The 19,169-nt window shown below is 42.6% G+C and overlaps 1 protein-coding gene across 1 annotated transcript; it reads left to right on the top strand.

The window, feature by feature from the left end:
- The first annotated feature begins 1,310 nt into the window (after window positions 1-1,310).
- Window positions 1,311-17,625, top strand: LOC115384690 (dimethylglycine dehydrogenase, mitochondrial-like). The gene is made up of 16 exons (XM_030086932.1): window positions 1,311-1,432; window positions 1,589-1,757; window positions 3,746-3,844; window positions 3,932-4,096; window positions 4,222-4,426; window positions 10,321-10,569; window positions 10,641-10,839; window positions 10,956-11,125; window positions 11,219-11,372; window positions 12,666-12,831; window positions 12,928-13,058; window positions 15,705-15,922; window positions 16,078-16,235; window positions 16,451-16,510; window positions 16,600-16,734; window positions 16,870-17,625. Exons 1-16 carry the CDS (start codon window positions 1,311-1,313, stop codon window positions 17,080-17,082), a joined length of 2,613 nt encoding a protein of 870 aa, XP_029942792.1. The 3' UTR covers window positions 17,083-17,625.
- The last annotated feature ends 1,544 nt before the right edge of the window (window positions 17,626-19,169 follow it).

Genomic DNA, 19,169 nt, shown 5'->3' on the forward strand with positions numbered 1-19,169 from the left:
TTTCAGTTCCTGAGTCCATGGCGTACTCCTCCCTTTGTCTTTGAACTTTTGAAATGTTCTGTTTTTGGACATTTTTTGTTGCAGACAATAGGTGCGAGTTTTACTCTGATCTCTGGAAGTATCTGACTTCATGGGTCCTCCTCCCTGCACCTTCTGCCCTAAAACATGACAAAAAAGGTCATTAGCAAATTTTTCTGGTCAATGTAACAAATTAGCAAAAGGAAAAAGCAACTATAACTTAGAAACAGTACAGATCTAAAAACCAAAATTGATGGAGTGCTGCATTTCGGTGAAAGAGGAACCCAAAGAATCAAATTCACCCACAACATTTATAATGGTTATTAAAACCAACATGCTGTCCAATCACAGAGACATGAAGTAATAGAAGCTAATAGTGTGATCACGGCAGGAAAAACGGTAATAAAAGTGAGAGTGGCTGTGCCCTCTCACACTGCAGTCAGTATGTTTGATGTGTTATTTGATTGTGGGATATAAAGACCAGATTATTAAACTTCACATTTCCTTCTCATTTTCATTCGTAACTTTGAAAGTTTGCTTTAGGTTAATTTTGTATTGTTTTGATTTTTGTATTGTAATGAATTATTTCGTTTAAATATTTAGAAACGGTCATCAGACTGTTGTATCATTTCTTTCCTGAGCAGAGTGATTGTGTGTCCACAAACATCCTGCAGCCTGTCACTGTTCATACAAAGCAGTTATCAGCCTAAATGTCCAGTTCCAGCCTGCTGCTGCTGCTCCAGGTTGGTTAAAGGCTGCTTGTTGCATAAAAAAAGGCTCAAGGACCACTGTGAGATAAGCATGCGTTTCAGTCTGGACCCAGTTTCAGACACTTCCTCCTCCTTCCTTCTGAACAACGTTTGTAAAAAGTTGCCATGGTACAAAGACTAAAATGTTTATTCAAGTGGGACAAGGACACTGAAGAAAAAAGTCAGTGTTTTATCAGCACATTTATGTTCAAAAAGAAACAATGAGTTAATTAATCTCGTTGAGGACTGGTGTGTTGATCCAGTGTGTGACCTACATTCCCAGTCTGGCAGTCAAAGGGTTAACTCCTCCGAGCTGCTGGATGTGGGTAAAGTTTCGTCCTGACCTGACTCAGTTACTCTGTTACTCTGTTACTCCTCTGGACCTGTGGGCGGGACGAAGGGCCTGTCAGCGCTAAACTGGGATATTTGTATCTGCACGCAGCTCTACAGGACTGCAGAGCAGGGCTACTCATGCCCTCACTTTTTCTTTTTTTTTAATGCTAAATATATTGTAGGTTTTCTTTTTTCTTTCTTCCACTCGCCATGTCTCGGATATTGAACCTGATCAGCAGAAAGTTGCGCAGGGACTTTGCAGCCTGCAGGAGGATCGATGGACTCCCCGTCAGGACGATCTGCTGCACCTCTAGAAAGCAAGGGGAACAAAGGTGAGCTTGTTCTGTCTCATTTAGTGGAAACAAGCCACGTTTCAGTCAGATTTCTGCATGTTTGAGGAGGAGCTGAACAATCTGTGAACATATTTAGTGTCTGTATTGATCACTGATCACTGATCACTCACCCTCTGTGGTCCTTTCCCTTTCCAGTGATGCATCTTCAGCTTTGAGGAAAAGGTGGAAAGACACTGCAGAAACCGTCATCATCGGAGGCGGATGTGTGGGGGTCAGTCTGGCCTACCACCTGGCCAAAGGTGGCATGAAGGATGTGGTGCTGCTGGAGAAGTCTGAGCTGACAGCTGGATCCACCTGGCACGCCGTAGGTCTACTGCTCTGAATGTGGAGGTGGTGGAGGGGAGCCAGGTGGTGTGTGTCCCACAGGGTTTCCACAGCAGCAGCTGCACACCAGGGGTGGGGTGTGGGGGTCACACGGCCTGCTTTCAACTCATATGCACCCCCCATGTCAGTCTGCAACTGTGTGATTGCCATGTCAACGTTTTCTGTTTGAAAACGTTGGAAAAGGATCATTACATTGCATATATTCCTAGAAAAATATGTGATCATATTGCCCATTTACAAATGTTGCAATCAAGCAAGAGTAAGAAAAAAAAAGCCCCAACAAGACATCGCTTGTCACACATTTCATTTGTTAGTTTTCTTAATCCAAAATGATCAGAGGGTTACATTTAAACACATATTTTAATTCCATAAAGTTACAGAAATTTCAGCTTGTCCAAAACCTTAATCATACTTGACACAAAAAGATGATAATCAGAGAATATGACATATAATACATTAAAAAAAATATAATTCTCCTCAATAGAAGCAGCATTTGCACCAATTAAAGTTTAGAATTGTTACAGTTTAGCATTTTTCTTTTCTTAATTTGTTCACCTCTGCAGTGTAAACATGAATGGCTCATTGAGGAGCCTTAAAGCATCCACAAAGTGTCATCTGCATCACGTTAAATTAAAAAAAAAAAAAAATACTGCTAAGCCTCTTAATGCCTCTGAAGCATGGCACTGGCCCAGTCCTCGACAGTCTCATTTAATGGAAATGTTTACAGCCTCTCTATGCATCGCCCTTCATTCACACTGATCCTATGGAGCGCAGCTGTCACTCTGCAGGTTCCCAAAAGGCATCTGAGGTCTTGACCCACTTAGTGCTTCTTCACTCTCCTCCATTCATTTACAAGCCTCACACGTTCGTGCTATTAATACATGTCTGAAGAGGAGCCGTCCTCTCCGGTTACTGGGCTGCTCTGAACTCCTGCACAGTGAATGAAATGAACAGGGTGCAAAGTGGAAGGGTTAGCAGTCATTTCTCACATTGAAATCCATGTTTGTTTTCTGATTGTGAGAAGAAATGTATTTGCTCCAGATGTCCTGAATTCATGTAGGAACTGTGTTGTGAGGAATTTATTAAAACGTAGTTGTACTACTGTTAATATTATATATAAACATCACTGTCAGCTGGTGATTAATAGGTTGGAGGTTTAAATCGCTCTCTGATCCTCCAGGCCGTGTGCAAACCGCTTGATCCAGAATCTCCTTTCTTTCAGATAAGTGAGAGAAAATTTACTAAAAATTCTCAACAACCTCGTTTTTTGCACATTATTGGAGCTTTATTGTCTCTTTGAACATAGTATTTTAGCTTCTTTTGTTAAAAAATTTGCTTTCATACCTTTTTTGCCATTTGGATTATAATAAAGAGAAATAAAACATCAAGTAAGAGATTAGGAAAGGCGCATATTCGGATGTTTTCTCTTCTAGGGAATCGCTCCTTAGGATATATGTGTATGCACATGGCTATTTTAAGAGTTTTGTAGTGTTAAATCAGCTGACATGAGCATTAAAAAGTCAAATTTATAGGCCACCTGGTGGTGTGACATGTGGCGACCTAAAAAACTGTAAAAGAATGTAAAAATTAGTTTTTAGAAAGTGATGGAACAGGGATTCCAAGAACATATTAAGAACACATATGCATTTCATGAGAAATGATTATTCTGTAGTTTTAGATAATTAACTTTCAGTCATGATTGTTGTAGTTATGCATGTTTATTCAGTCAAGTTTTAGACTGCATCAAATAAGAAAGGTTTTAAGATCAGAAAATATAAAACTTGGCTCAGCCTTTGATTCCCAAACCGTGATACATGTCCTCCCACTGATGCACAAGCTCCATCTGGTGCTTCATGAAGGACAGTCGTACTTCTGAAAATAAAATTATCTGGTTATATCAGGATAGTTCAGCTCAGACCAATTGCAGTCTGTCATACCAACAGTAATATGACTTTGTTTTTATTCCAGGCTGGTTTGACGACTTATTACCATCCAGGCATCAACCTCAAGAGAGTCCACTATGACAGTATTAAATTATACGAGACCCTGGAGGCCGAGACGGGACAGGTGAGGCATTTACTTTCCTTTTTTTAAGATGTACATTGATTTTTCTTTCATTGTTTGCAACAACATCCATCTCTTGTGGTCCTGCAGGCGGTGGGCCTCCACCAGCCCGGCAGCGTCCGTATCGCCTCCACGCCGGCTCGGGTGGATGAGATGAGGTACCAGATGACCCGGACACACTGGAACGTGACGGAGCAGTACCTCATCGGACCGGAAAAAGTCAACGAGCTTTTCCCTCTGCTTAACATTAACAAGGTGTGAACCCCTTTGGACGGAAAATCTCATTCTGGTTTTCCATTAATTACAGAAATGCTTGACTGTCTTTCCCAAATCAGCCTGTTGAATTCGTGGTTCTGTGACGGTTTCTGCCTGAATTGCAGGTGCTGGCGGGTCTGTACACCCCTGAAGACGGCCACATCGACCCTTACTCTCTGACCATGGCTCTTGCTGCCGGGGCTCGCATGTATGGAGCACAGATCTACAATCCGGCCCCGGTCACCGGCCTCAGCCCCACGGCCGACGGCAAGTGGGACGTCCAGACTCCTCACGGGACCATCCGCGCCAACCGCATCGTCAACACAGCAGGTTTGTGCCTGAATCCTCACACTCTGTACTTTTACAACCAGAGACGCTGGTGAGGCTCAGTTCCAACCAAGTACAGGTCTGTAATGAATAAAGTCAGTTGCACTATTGCTGAAATGTGATGGTCAAAATACCACTGTGTTAATGGAAGGCCTTAAAAACATTAAATTAATGTCTCTACTTTTTACCCATATCATTCATAGTTAATCTTAATGATACGCCACAGGAGTACAAGAGCTCTCAGAGGTCAAAGGTGTCACAGTGTAACCCATCAGCAGTGGGATTTGAGCTGAATTTGGGGGCATCTGTTTAAGCTTTGTCCTTGGTGAGTTTTCGGACCCCGGGTTTGAATCCCGGTTGTATTTGGACTGCGGTCTGAAAGAAAAACTAGCCAAACTTACGATGGGAGTTGTAGTGATTTGTTGCGGCGACCCCTGCAAGAAGAGGTCGCTTCTATGTCAGTGTTATACAATATGCGTTTATCCTGGCGTCGGACCAGAAGACGCAAACTGAATGCATGTAGGGCAGCTGCCGTAATGCAGACATCCGTCATCTCAACCACAATTGAACAAAATCTCACCAATAAATTCTGCATTCTATACTGAAAAGCATTACTCGTGTTTAGGCTAAATGTAACTTGCAAAGTCGTCTTCATATAGTCTGGCGTTACAGTTCCTCAGCAACAGTTTGACCCATGAATGAAATATTTGTGATGAAAATCAAACATACTTGATAGATCCCATCCATCTTCTGCATGGCTCCATCCGACTCAGAGTCAACCCCCCCCCCCCCCCCCCCCAAACCCCCCCTAAGCCAAAGCGAAGGCGGGTCATCAGTCTGGTATGGATTATATAACAGAGCTGCTATAAGTTCCACCACAGTGCTGGGCGCTGCGCTGAATGGGATCATTGTCATTGTGGTGGTATTTTTTTTTACAGTGGAGAGTTCACCCAGAGCTCATAAAACGTGTGTGTGTGTATGTGTATGTGTGTGTGTGTGTGTGTGTGTGTGTGTGTGCGCCATAACGCACAGACATTTTTAGACACAGTTAACTTCATGCAAAAGTTTTTTTTTTTATTTCTGCATCAGTATTCGTATGTGCATTAACAGTTTGGGTTTTTCAGCTCTGCTCTCAAACCTGCCAGATGTTTGTCTTGAAGGATGAGCCCCACCTGTTGTTTGTTGGGATTTGTGAGAGAGACACATCCCTCAATCTGAAACATGGGCTCGCCTTTTGTTCCGCTACTCCATGTGTTTAAGTCACTGAAACGTTGGAAAACACCTTGAAGAACGTTTCAATTGAAGATGGAATTAACAGATTATGCACTAGTGATGCATTTATTTTGCATCATTATAAAGTGAAGAGAACTAGAGATGATTTTTTTTTTTTTACCTAATTATTTTTTACTACTTAAGTATAAGTTAGTTAGGTTTCCCCTCATCATATTTTGTGGCTGCAAATAAAGTTTCAGGTTTTCAAAAGCGATGACAGCTTAATGTTCACATCTGAAACAGGTGTCGATTAAAGTGACTCCAAATGACTGTATTTCTGGGTTCAGTCTAAGGTAAAACTATGAAATGAACGTTGATTGAAATGAGAGACCTACAGATTATCCTTAGCAATTAATTTTCTGCAGAAAATCTCAGAAATCTTTTGGTTTAAGTGTGTTCATTCACTGTTTGGGCTTCAGATCGTGAGGATAAAATTTTTTTTGCAGCCCTCAGAATGATAAAAGTGGCCTTTTCTAAAAACAAGAAACCAATGTGCAAAAACTCAAAATTTGTAGAATTATGTCACAATAACAGCTCAATTGGTATTTTTTTCTTTCTGTGCCCTGGCTTCAACCCTAACTAATGATTCAGAATGCGGTTTCTGTGCCAGTGTTTGAGAGGAATGGGAACAAACTGAGCAGTTTGCATGCAGAGCAGAGCTGTTGTGTTTCCACCGCCGGCGCGCGGTGTTATCTGCCAGCGCTCTGCAGCGGGGAGACCTTTGCCCGCACAGGCCGCTGCTCCGCTGCCTGCAGAGTTCACCGGAGAGGGTTTTGGCTCGAACTGGGTCGTTCCAGTTCTGGGAGGATTTCGTCGGCAGCGACTTCTTTCATCCCCGCTGCAGTTGCTTGTTTATCTGGCCGAGTTTCAGGAATCTGCTTTAGTCCCCCCCTCCCCACCACCACCACCCAACAACCCCCAAACTTTTCCAGCGTGTTGCATAACCTCGAGCGATATGTAGGTCATTGATATTTTTCAGGGGGCGCCCGTTTCCATGCAGGATCATCTGGGTTTTTAAATGAACTGGCAGTGCAGTTGTAAGGCTGAAATGCATTTGAAGGCTTGGCCTGTGTACGTGTGTGTGTGTGTGTGTGTGTGTGTGTGTGTGTGTGTGTGTGTGTGTGTGTGTGTGTGTGTGTGATCGTCGGCCTGTCAGGAACATCGTAAAGAAAGGCCGCAGAACAAATGCCGCACAGCTGCATTCGCATCACAGTTCCAGATTTCCCCCCTTTTTCAGTTTGCACATTCTGTACTCTGGTGGAAGCCAGTGAGGCCGCGGCTCCGCTGGCCCTCTGCCTTCCCAGTGTCCCGCAGCCAATCCGGACCGGCCAGCAGTTCACGTTTCCTCCAATCTTGAAGCGGCAGCACACGCACACCTCCCCAACGTACACTTTTCTAACAGTTTTCTTCCTCTGCATCTGCTGTGGGGGGGGGTATCCCCTTTTTTTATCCTGTGCAAAATCTGAGTAAATACTTACCCGTGTGTTTGTTTGTGAGAAGTTAATATTCAAATATTGATTGGTTGTGCTTTTGCGAGTACGGCTACAAATTTGCTCTGTGCATCCGTGTGTTTTCCTGTTTCTGTGGTTTTTAAGATTTACGACACAGGCTGCAGAAAAAACCCTGACAGGAGAGAAGCTAACCTATAATTTTACCCTAAAACATCCCGCACAGGATACCGGCAAGCATCAGGCACATTGTGCACATATAGATACAAACCAACAAACAGCCTTGTTGTTGTTGTGTAACATATCTCCTCGGTGTACTTGCAGATTCCCGTCTCTCATTTTAAGCCTGTTGGATGTACTTTTTTTTTTTTCCTGCCCTCTATAGAAAGCCCCCGGCGCAGGGGGTCTGTTTGGCATTCACCTCTCTTTGTCTCCACGTCACTGTGGAAACTGTGAGAGTAGTTTGAAACACATGTTGTACCCCGACTTTCTCATGAAGCTTCCTCTCACAGTTAAAGATCAAAGGATCGAGTTTCACTTCATCAGTCCGATGAAGTGACCGGGACAATGTTATCTTGGTTTGCATGTTATCAGCTCACCACCTTTGTTCTATTTTATTGTCTGGTTCACCAAAACAACACTTTGAAATCCGTCCTTTTATCTCATGACTCTCACTTTCCCCATGCTGTGTTTTCACCTGAAACAAACTTTCATCTTTACTTTCGTTTAAACATTGTAACTATAAGCTTGATGCATCTTCCCATTCATTTTGAATAACGAACCAGGATTTTGGTAATCATTAACTTCTTTATTAGATTCTTGTGTCTTAAGAGCTGAAAAAAAAGTGATGCATTCATGATTTCTGCTTTCCATCTCAACAAACTACATCTGTATAACAAATCATTTAAAACTCATAGCTACCCTAATAACCTGTTGCTATACTTAAATCATTTGTGTGCTCTGTGCAACAAAATATTTTAAAACATGCCTCCAATATATAATAGATAAAATTTCCACTTTTTATCAGCTGTTCCATTTAGTTATTTGTAAGATTTGTAACAGTTTCCAAGTTTAAGCTTTACTTACAGCAGTCGTCTCACCATCATCCTTCATGTTATTTTGTGTATATTAGCACAACCTTCTGTTTAAGTAGAAATTTCAGTCAGTCATATGGCAGTCTTTAACTTTATATGATTTCAACCATTTATCAATCTAAGTAGGGTGTTTATTTATTTGATACTACTTTTATCTGAATATTTTGACTTTTTGTGAACTACTTCAAGATAAATATTCTAACTTTTTATGCACTACTGACTTAGTTTTATAAGTTACTATTCTTTTCCCTGATTAATTTAACTTTTGGTGCCCTGATTCCAGATCGTTATTTGGATTTTTTCTGCTCTACCATCACCTAAACGTTTTGACTTTTGGCTATTCATCCAACTTTTTTTTTTCATTCTCAGATATCTTTTTGATGAATAGCTAACCAATAATCTATCCGGTTCATTTAGTTCTCGTGAGCTTTCTGGCTCATGATCTCAACATTTTGAATGGATCGTTGCTTGCGACCCTGCCTGTTTGCTGACTGTGGTTCCCTCATGTTTTTGTACTTTCCCTCTTTCCCTTCAGTACATTGTGTTCAGCGGCTTGTGCTGATTCAGGATGTGGATGCAGCTTCTTTTTTTTCTTTTCTTTTTTTTAAATAGAACTCCTCATCTCTCCGTTTAGCCAAGTACAGAAATACACCTCGGGGAGTGAAAACTACGTAAATGTTGGCAGCGACTGATTCAGCTTGTGACTTTTTTTTTTTTTTTTAAACAAATCCTGATTATTCCAAATGTAAAGCAGCAGTTTGCATCGCTGCTGCAGACAAAGCCGTGCTTGTTTCAAAGGTTGATTTATTTTGGTGCACTTGTTGACTCTATTCGTCAACTTTTCCTGGACGCACACACACTCCTGCGCTGTCCTTTTTTGCTTTTGCGTCGACTACCTTATCAGCATACCATATGTGTGTGTGTGTGTGCACTTCTCGCTGATCCCTCATCACGGGTTAAAGTTCACGTATGAATGTGTAAATAGATGCAATGTCAACAGGCTGCAGATGAGTCTGGTGGCACAGATAAACTGCAACAGGTACATTAACAGCAGGTCACTGCAGCCATGCTGAATCATCACTTCTTGTCCCATGTCACATCCTATTTGTTTTGTGGTCACCGATTTATAAAGCAGCTGCTCTCCCTCTCTCTCTAGTTACCTTGTAATCACTACTATTGTGATCAATACTTGATTTCAAGCCACATATCGAGCGGCGTCACTGTGCTTCATTGAACAGCCTGAGGGAAGAAATGAGAAAAAAAAAAAAAAAAGCACCAGTATTACCTAATGTACATGACCGTAAAGCTAAAAGTTAACTGATTTTCCATGTCAGGTGTAGGATAACAGTGTAGGCTGGGAATTTAACTGTCTGAGGTTTACGGGCTGTAAAGTCCAGATGCTCATTAAACTTTGAAACCTTACATTTCATTGCCAGTTTTAGGCACCTTTTCAGCCTTTGTCCTGCTTTTGCTGGTCAAAGCCTCTAAAATCTGTACATTTATATTTCCATTCAGAACGTTCCCTTCCCAAAGTAGTTTCTTTTGGTTGCTTTTTCATTTTTAGTCCGGTGTATTCTCATCTGGATGTGTTTGTTTGCTTGTGTTAAACTGGACCTTCTCCTATATGACATAAACTGTGTACGTCTTTAGTGTTTTCATCATGTTTTTACCTGAACAGAAAGAGACGGTGGGGGCTGCACAGACTGTATTTCCCTTACAAACAGATTCATTCATCAGAGTTTCCTGTTTCCACCAGGAGAAATTAACTTCACATTATAGGCGCTATAAAGTCTGGAGGTAGCAAAAAGCTCATTCTTTAGGACCTTCTGCAAATTGTTTGTTTTCCACAGCAGGTAGGCGAGACAGCCTTAAAGAAACAGCACAAGTATTTACATATGAAAGTGACTTCTTTAAAATGTTAAAACTCTTTTTGACTGAACAGGTTATTCTCATTTCAAGGTAGAAAAACTCCTAAAAATATCAGGTTCATTCAAAAAAACCATTGGGAATCAATAGTAAAATCTACATTTCTCATTGGATCCATTTTGTCAGCTGATTTCAAACTTTCCTTGTTGGTTTTCAGGTTTCTGGGCCCGGGAGGTGGGCAAGCTGATCGGGTTGGAACACCCCACCATCCCGGTGCACCATCAGTACGTAGTGACGGCCACAGTCCCGGAGGTGAAGGCCCTGAAGCAGGAGCTGCCCGTCATCCGGGACCTGGAGGGCTCCTACTACCTCCGCCAGGAGCGAGACGGCCTCCTCTTCGGTCCCTATGAGAAGATGGAGAAGATGGTGCTGCAGGATTCGTGGGTCAGAGACGGAGTGCCCCCAGGTCCGCCTGCCGTGGACGCCCCGGGTTGTTACTGCGGCCTGCAGTTGGTTGAACCCGGCCGTTGGTTGCAGGTTTCGGGAAGGAGCTGTTTGAGTCGGATCTGGACAGGATCATGGAGCACGTCGAGATGGCCATGGAGATGGTGCCGGTCCTGAAGACTGCCGACATCATAAACATCGTGTCCGGCCCGATCACCTACACCCCAGACCTGCTGCCCATGGTCGGACCCCACCATGGAGTTCCAAACTACTGGACCGCCATCGGCTTTGGGTAAAACCACTGCTCGAGCAAAACTCTTATTGTATAGTTTTGATTGTGGTAGATATCTGATTCTACGTGCATTAAAAGGTGAAAACTCTGATTATTCTTGGACTTTTTGTGGCCAGGTATGGGATCATCCACGCTGGAGGTATAGGTAAGTTCCTGGGCAACTGGATCCTGAATGGAGAGCCTCCCTACGACTTGATCGAGTGCGACCCAAACCGCTACGGAAAGTGGGCGGACGTGCCCTTCATGTGCGCCAAAGCTCGAGAGTCCTACGGATACAACAACGTGGGTAAGAAAATCGAGGAGGTGACTGCCGAGATTTCACCGTGGCAAAGCCTCGTGTTTCTCTAATCGTCCACCGCTTCTGCGCTGGTCGCACCAGTCGGTTACCCCAAGGAGGAGCGCTTCTCCGGCCGGCCGACCTACCGGACGAGTGGAGTCTACGAGCTGCTGAAGGACAAAGGGTCCATGGGATTTCACGCTGGCTGGGAACAACCACATTGGTTCTACAAGTCTGGGGACGAGACTGGATACAAGTAAGATCCATCCGTCCATCTCACCTGCATGAAACTTTGAACTCGGCAGTACCTTCCGATGATCTATTCTTTGCAGTACATCCACAGGGAACCTAAAGACTCATGGGAAAAACATGCTTTCACCGAACAGAGGGCGGCGTTCTCTCTGTGAGGGAACAGTGTCGTCCCAGTGTGTGACTAAATGTCTCATCTCTTCTTTGATGTTTTTATTTCCAAATAGAGCCAGATGAACAAAATGTTCTTTATAAAGCTTTTTTTTTTTTTAGCGTGCCATGAAATTTCTGGATCGGAGTCACTCCCCCAATCGTACAAGCAACACACACACACACGCACACAAAATGACCACGGGCTGGTGTACATGTCCGTATAATAAATGTAAAAGGACATAATGTTCCAGGGTTTATATGGGAGGTTGCATTAAGGTCCCTCCCAGCCAGTCCTCTCACACATCATCCAGCGGCCTCTCTGACTCCGAAGCAGCAGCGGCGGCACAAGAGAGCCATTTAGGAACAGCAGGGCAGCTGCTAACGCTCCGGCGACACATGCACAAGCACATGTATGATCACTATCTTCTCTTTAAAATCCCTTACAGTTGATGGCTTGTTGAGATAATCCGATAGTCGCCCGGACCCGTGACAAACCTGCAGCTTCACATGCCGTTGGACCTTTCAGTTGCTGCAGTCTTGTCGCGTAGCTGTGACATTGGATGCTTCAGTCTGCACGGATTCTAATGTTGTTCCAGCCTTGCCCAAGCAACTTTTCATCTCCACTTGTAACCCTGACGTGTTTATATCCAGCAATGACGCCGACCCTTCACTCCTCTAGTTACTCAGATTGTTACTCTACTTGGTAACATTGTCAATACGGTACATAATAATGCTTTATTTCAAAAGCAATAAATTGTAATTACCTTAATCAGTTCATTAGTCAGTCAAGATTCATTCACAAAACTTCACGAAACAGATCAGTGTGATACAAGTGCTGCACTATACATATGATCAATATAATGGCTTCACCAACTAAAGGCTTTTTTATGAAAACTGTGCAAAGAAAGTTAAAACACTTGGATAAAACCTATAAAAGAAGTGATGGATTAAACTTCTTGAAAAGTAGATTTTGAGAGATAAAAAGAAAAAATAAAATACATGAATAGTAATGTGAAAAGCAGAAAGAATAAACCTCTTAAATTGGAAGAAATTTCATAAAAACTTTGAGTAAAAGTGAAATGCGCTCTTGTAAAAAAAAAAACAAACATACAAACACACAATGATGTTTTCTTCTTTTTGTGCTCAGACCCAGTTTTCGACGCACCAACTGGTTCGGGCCGGTGGGCAGAGAGTGCCAGCTGGTGATGGAGAAGGTGGGAGTGATCGACCTGACTCCTTTTGGAAAGTTTATCGTGAAAGGAAAGGACTCGCTCAAGCTGCTGGATCGCCTGTTTGCCAACACCATGCCCAAGGTCGGACGATAACACTGTTGATTCTGCCGATTATAAATAGTCTGAAAAAAGTCCCGATGCAGGAACACATGGCGCTCTTCCTCGCTCTGTGCCCAGGTGGGTCTGACGAATATCAGCCACATGCTGACACCCAATGGGAGAGTCTTCGCCGAGGTCACCATCACCCAGCTGACACCGGGAGAGTTTCTGCTCATCACCGGCTCGGGGTCGGAGCTGCATGACCTCAGGTGAAAAATGTTCAACTCACTGCTTAAATGCTGTTTGCATTGGTCCGTATGGAGATGTTTTGCTCGTTTTATCCTCCCTCTCCTTCTCCTCCGATGGTTCATTTGTCCCGAAGCTATCTGTACATCTTCTTCCAATGACAGTACTTCCTGAGATTTCTTTTTCCATTGTATCAGCAGTTCAACCTGAGGTTATTTGTATGTATTTAAATGCGGTCGACATGCAGAATCCTCCACAGGGAAGTTTCTAATGCTGCCAGACGATGTTCATCCTCTTGTATCCATTCAGAGTCACTGAGCAGTCAGGGATTTTTTGATTTCCAGATGATAATATCTTCACTGGATATTGAGGGAGCAGTTCGTATTTACTTATCTGAAAACTTATTGCAAAGAAATCTTTTGGTTCACTATCTAGTGTACATCTAAAGAAAATATTGGATTTTAGATCTACTTATTTTAATCAGGATAAGAGTAAATAAAGGCAAGAATAATGTAGTTCTCAATATGCGAAAACCATTAAACTTGTATTGGTTTTAAATTTGGGATGTTTGAACATCACCAGACTAATAAGCCCCAGCTGCCAGAAAAAGGAAGCCAGATGTGCAGATCACCAGCGGGATGCTAGAACACACTGCCTCTGTTGCCTTGGTCATTAACAGTGAATTTAACTGCGTGTTAACTGCCGTGATCGGACATTTCTGAGCACCTGAAGCTCCTGAAGCACTTTCATTCTTCTGTGAATGTTTTTAATTTCAGAGACAAACAAATCTGACTCTGCATTCTCTTCATCTTGCACTGAGATGTGCTGAAAGCTCGCTGTTTTCAATCAACATTTCTGGAAAAAAAAAATTCAATTGTGCAGCAAAAGTAGTTCAAATACTTTATTAGAGCTTTCATGTGCTTCATTTATCACAAATGTCTTTTTGATGCAGCGTTCGACCCAATCCTGCGCACATTTCATTGCTCAGCTCCCCTGTCGAGGTAATAAAGCGCAACAAAAGAAAGAAAACACTCCTCATTTGCTCAGTCTCACACTCCCAGGGCAGAGATGAACCACAAGCTGTGTTGAATCAAACTCTCTCACAGTGTGCTTTATACTGCAGAAACCTAAACCCTCCCAGCAGCTGCTAACACAACACCCCAATAGGACACTTTCACATCCAGTTCCTCCATAATCAGACCTACTGCTGCATGAAAAACTCATCTTAAATAGTGTAGGGACATCTAGTGGTGAGAGACATAGATGCAGTGTGTGGTAGGGTTGTGATGATGAAACAAACGCAGTTTTCCATCTTTGTAAATTGTTTACAGTTTTTCTCCATTGGTTTGGCTCATTTCTTGAAACTGAAATTACATTTCCAAAAGTCGAAGATCATTTGGCAAAAGGGTCTTACAGTTCAGCTGAACACCATAGTTCACTTGCAAAAGCTCATCTCTCTCCCAAAACTGTTCACTCATGTTTCAAAGCTTAATTTCTTTCCCATATAAACAGTCAGAACCTCCAAAATGCAAAGATCCTTCTCAACAGTTTTGGCTCATTTCTCCAAACAGACCGGACGTTCTCAGTTCTCTTGGTTCTCTTGTCAAAAACAACCTGGACGGTTCAGCAAAACACCACGGTTCACCTGTCAGAGATCAGATCTCGGCCAAAACAGTTCACTCAGGTGGAAAAACTAAATTTATTTCTCAAACAAATGGTCAATGTCCTCAAAACGCTTTGTCCTTTTGACATTGTGTGAGCACTGACAGTCAAAATGTTTAGATGTTTTGTCTTTAAGGGCAGAGGACCACTGACATATTCCTCATCTACCTTTCTGTCTGGGCCCAGTCCTTCATTCATAATGGTGACTGTGATAGTTTTTATTTTCTTCTTTGGGTTTTTTAGCGAACAGAAAATATTGTGTATAAGAAAATGAAGACAAAAAGCATTTTACACTAAGAAGAACCTTCAAGTTCTGATTCACATTGCTGTAATACCTCCAAGGAAACTGTTATAATTTTTATTCACACACAGAGCAATTTCCATCCATCGGAGTTCAATATACTGTAAAAAAAAAAAAAAAAAAGGAAAACTGTATGTAGCCCAATGTGCTGTAAATGAAGCTGGAGTTTCACAGCTCACTTCTTCACTGGTCTCCCTCCTCACCATCACATCCTCCTCACATGCAAACACATCCATGTCTGGTCTTCATGGTATTGAAGTGTGTTTTTGACTAATTTTGACAGTTGAACAGATGATTTTGCAGCTGGTGACTGATGCAATGAAATGATGCCGATATGTTATGGAGAGAGCAACCATTAGACTGAGAATCAACCAGTCAGTTTAGATCAACATGACCGATTCACTTGGGAATTGTGCTAAATCTATCCTTACTGTGATTAATCATTTGCAACAATTTTCTGAGACATTGGGACATGTACTAAGACATTTCCAATGTGATGACATGAATGAGAAACACCATTCTGTTTTGAGCAGTTACAGGCCAGTTTGGAGATTTGTCCATGTTGTTTTGAAAATGTAATTTCGGTTTCAAGAAATGAGCCAAACCAATGGAGAAAAACTGTAAAACAACTGAGCGTCTTTTCACATTTTGAAATTAAACAGATTAAATGAAAGAGCGTTACCAGAGTCTGGTTGGTTTCCCACAGGTGGATCGAAGCAGAGGTCGCAGATGGCGGGTATGAGGTCGAAATCAGCAACGTGACAGACGACATCGGCGTTCTGGGCATCGCCGGACCGAACTCGCGCAAAGTTCTGCAGAAGCTGACGGACGAGGACATGAGCGACGCTGGATTCAAATTCCTCCACTGCAAACAGATCCAGCTGGCCGGCGTCCCTCTGAGGGCCATCAGGATCTCTTACACTGGTACTGCACACCCTGGGCTCACTCAACACACCAATCAGCAGTTACCTCATCATCATGTCAAATTATTAAATAATCGATTAGTGACGACATTCATTTAAAATTTTGAAATTATCATTATGCACGTATGTGAATTGAATCTGATTGTCTGTGTGCAGGCGAGCTGGGCTGGGAGCTGTACATGGACCAGAAGAACATGGCAACAGTGTACAAGGCCATGATGGAGGCAGGAAAAGACGAGGGCATCGACAACTTTGGCACCTACGCCATGGGCTCTCTGAGACTGGAGAAGGGCTTCAGAGGATGGGGAGCAGAGGTACGCCGTCCTGCATCAGTCATTCAAATACTTCAAAAGGAAAAACGTCCTCCCTGTGGTGTTTCTCTGGAATATTTCAAGGCTTTATGAAATTCGTAAATGAAGAAAGCACTACATTCATGTGTCCGTTCAACAAAGGTTAAAAAAATATTCCTCTCCTCAGTGATTTTCCCAGTGTTTGTGGTGTTTTCTGATCACTTTGTCGATCTTTGCAGATGAACTGTGACACCAACCCTCTGGAGGCCGGATTGGACTATTTCATTAAACTGAACAAGGTACCTCCACTCTTTTCTTTGTATTTCGTCTGTAGCAGAAAATAAACTCAATAAGTGAACTCTGTGTGTTTACATCCGACTCCGTTCAGCCTGCGGACTTTATCGGGAAAGCCGCTCTCCGGGAAATCAAAGCGAAGGGTCTGAAGAGGAAGCTGTCCTACCTCACCCTGGACACGGACGACATCGACCCCGAAGGCAACGAGACCATCTGGTACAACGGCAAGGTGAGCGACGCAAACCTCGGTAGCTGGAGCTCCATGACTGATTTCATCACTGTTGATGAGAGAAGCCGTCAGGAACGTGTTGAGTTTGCGCGGTTGTCCTGACTTCCTCCTCCTCCTCCTGCTTCTTCTTCTCAGGTGGTCGGCAACACGACATCCGGCGCTTACAGCTACACCACCCAGCAGAGCCTGGCGTTCGCCTACCTGCCGCTGGAGCTGTGCTCCGTGGGCCAGAAGGTGGAGGTGGAGCTGCTGGGGAGGAAATACCCCGCCATGGTCACCCAGGAGCCCCTGGTGCTCACCGAGCCCACACGAACCCGCCTGCAGAAGAAGGCCAAGAGCAAGTCTTAAGCCTCCACTGTCGGTTTCTCAGCAGCTACCGGGGAGCGTTTCCCCTTAGAAGCCACAGGGGGGAGGGGGAGCCATGAGGTCCACCAAGCTGAACTGTGTCAGTTCAGGAAAAACAAACTGCTTTCTGTCTTCCTACAAAGATGAAGTCAAAAAGAGATGATGTGAACGCTAAACTCCGTAGAATGAAGGTGTTTCTGAGCTGTTCTGTGTTAATATGGCACCGCAATGTCTTAACAGGGTTCACAGATGAACTTACTTCTGTAATTCCATGAATGGACGTTAAAGGTTTACAAGGTCGCTGCATTTATTTTTGTGACTAATTCATTGTAATCACAGAAATATTTTAGAAAATAAAAATTGGTGCTGTATTTTCCGTAGTTAACACTTCAAGACTGTGACAACTGGAACAAACTCCGGTAACCAAAGAAAGCAAAGCCAGCAAGCATGTACAAAGATTATTTTGTAAATCAGTGTATTTTTTAAAACTAATGTTTACTTTAATATCGAGGTAATTAAAGCTCTGCTCTCACTGCCTCCTTCTCTCACTAAAGAGGTTTTGTTTCTGTGCACATTACTGAACATGCATGAACAACAGTGGGTGGAACTGCAGCAACAAAAGGACACAGCACACTTTTTTACTCATGCAGATGCAATACAATACACCCTGTCTATATGCACACTAATAAATAATGAATAAATGCAGCTAACATTAAATATTGTGAACTCTGTGTTGACGTCTGTTGTCAATAGAAAACCAAATTGGACAGCGTTAAAACTTTTTTATCGGAGCAAGACACTTATCCACTGCATAAACCAGGCAGAACGCATTGTAAAAGAAACAGAGGTTTTGTTCCCAGAGCTTTAAGCCAATTCCAAGACGATTTTGTGATATGCAAGTTTTGGCTCAACACAATGATGGTTTTTGTTATTTATTGACGGTCATTGATGTTTTTTCCAAAAAAGCCTATGTAAGAGCATCGAAGAACAAAACGGCGGCGGAGGTAGTTAGAGCTTTTGAATCCATTTTTAAAGAGAGTCAGATCCCTGAAAAAATACAAACGGATGCGGGTAAAGAATTTTTCAATGAAAGATTTGAAGCTTTGATGAAAAAATACAGCGTTGCACATTTTGCTACGGCCAGTGACCTGAAGGCCTCGGTGGTTGACCAAAAGGCAATCCTCCATCCCTCACCCCCACCTCACCTCCCCGCATGCGTGCGCACGCACACACACACACAGTTATGACTGTTTACATGAGAAATTGAGACTACATCAAGACATCTGTTCGAGTCTCTACACAGCACTGGGCTGACACTACGAGAGCTGCCTAACCATAACAAACCGTTCTTTAATGGAATTCACATATTTGATCCAATTGCTTGGCCACCTGGCACAGCAGAGCCTGTAAGGGTCGCAAGACCTGATCAGAGGAAGAAGAAAAAAAAAAGTAGTTTACACTTAAAGACTTAGAATCCCTTTTATTGGCATTTCACAAATACACAGCAGTACACAGGGAATGAAATTTCATTGCATTTGGCTTCCTGAATTGTAACAACACACAGTGATTTTGTCAATAAATAAGTGTACAAACATATGAAACGCTTTTAGCGAAAGTATAAATAGCATAAAGAAATCAATCTGAAGACAGGGCTACACACGGAATATTGATTAACACTATCAGTGAAAAGGAACTTATGTGTGTAAATATTTACACAGAATACAATATATTGCGCTGTTAGAAATGAGAAAATCAGTCATTAGATAAAATGAAGGGTGGATTATTGTGGATATTTTAAATCAAATCAAACTTTATTTGTATAGCACTTTTCATATTAATAAAAACAACGCAAAGTGCTGAACAGTAAAAAACAGTAGTTTAAGCATCCTTTTCATCATTGTCTGATCACGAGACACACACACACACACACACACACACACACACACACACACACACACACACACACACACACACACACACACACAAGCACCAGCACCAGCACCAGCCTGCAATTAGTGGCTCTTTTCATTCTGTTTTTTCTTAAAAGTGCACTTGTTGTTTCCATTAATTCACTTTGAAATATTTCAAAG

The sequence above is a fragment of the Salarias fasciatus genome, unplaced genomic scaffold (genome assembly GCF_902148845.1).
Source record: "Salarias fasciatus unplaced genomic scaffold, fSalaFa1.1, whole genome shotgun sequence".
In the NCBI taxonomy this organism is placed as follows: Eukaryota; Metazoa; Chordata; class Actinopteri; order Blenniiformes; family Blenniidae; genus Salarias; species Salarias fasciatus.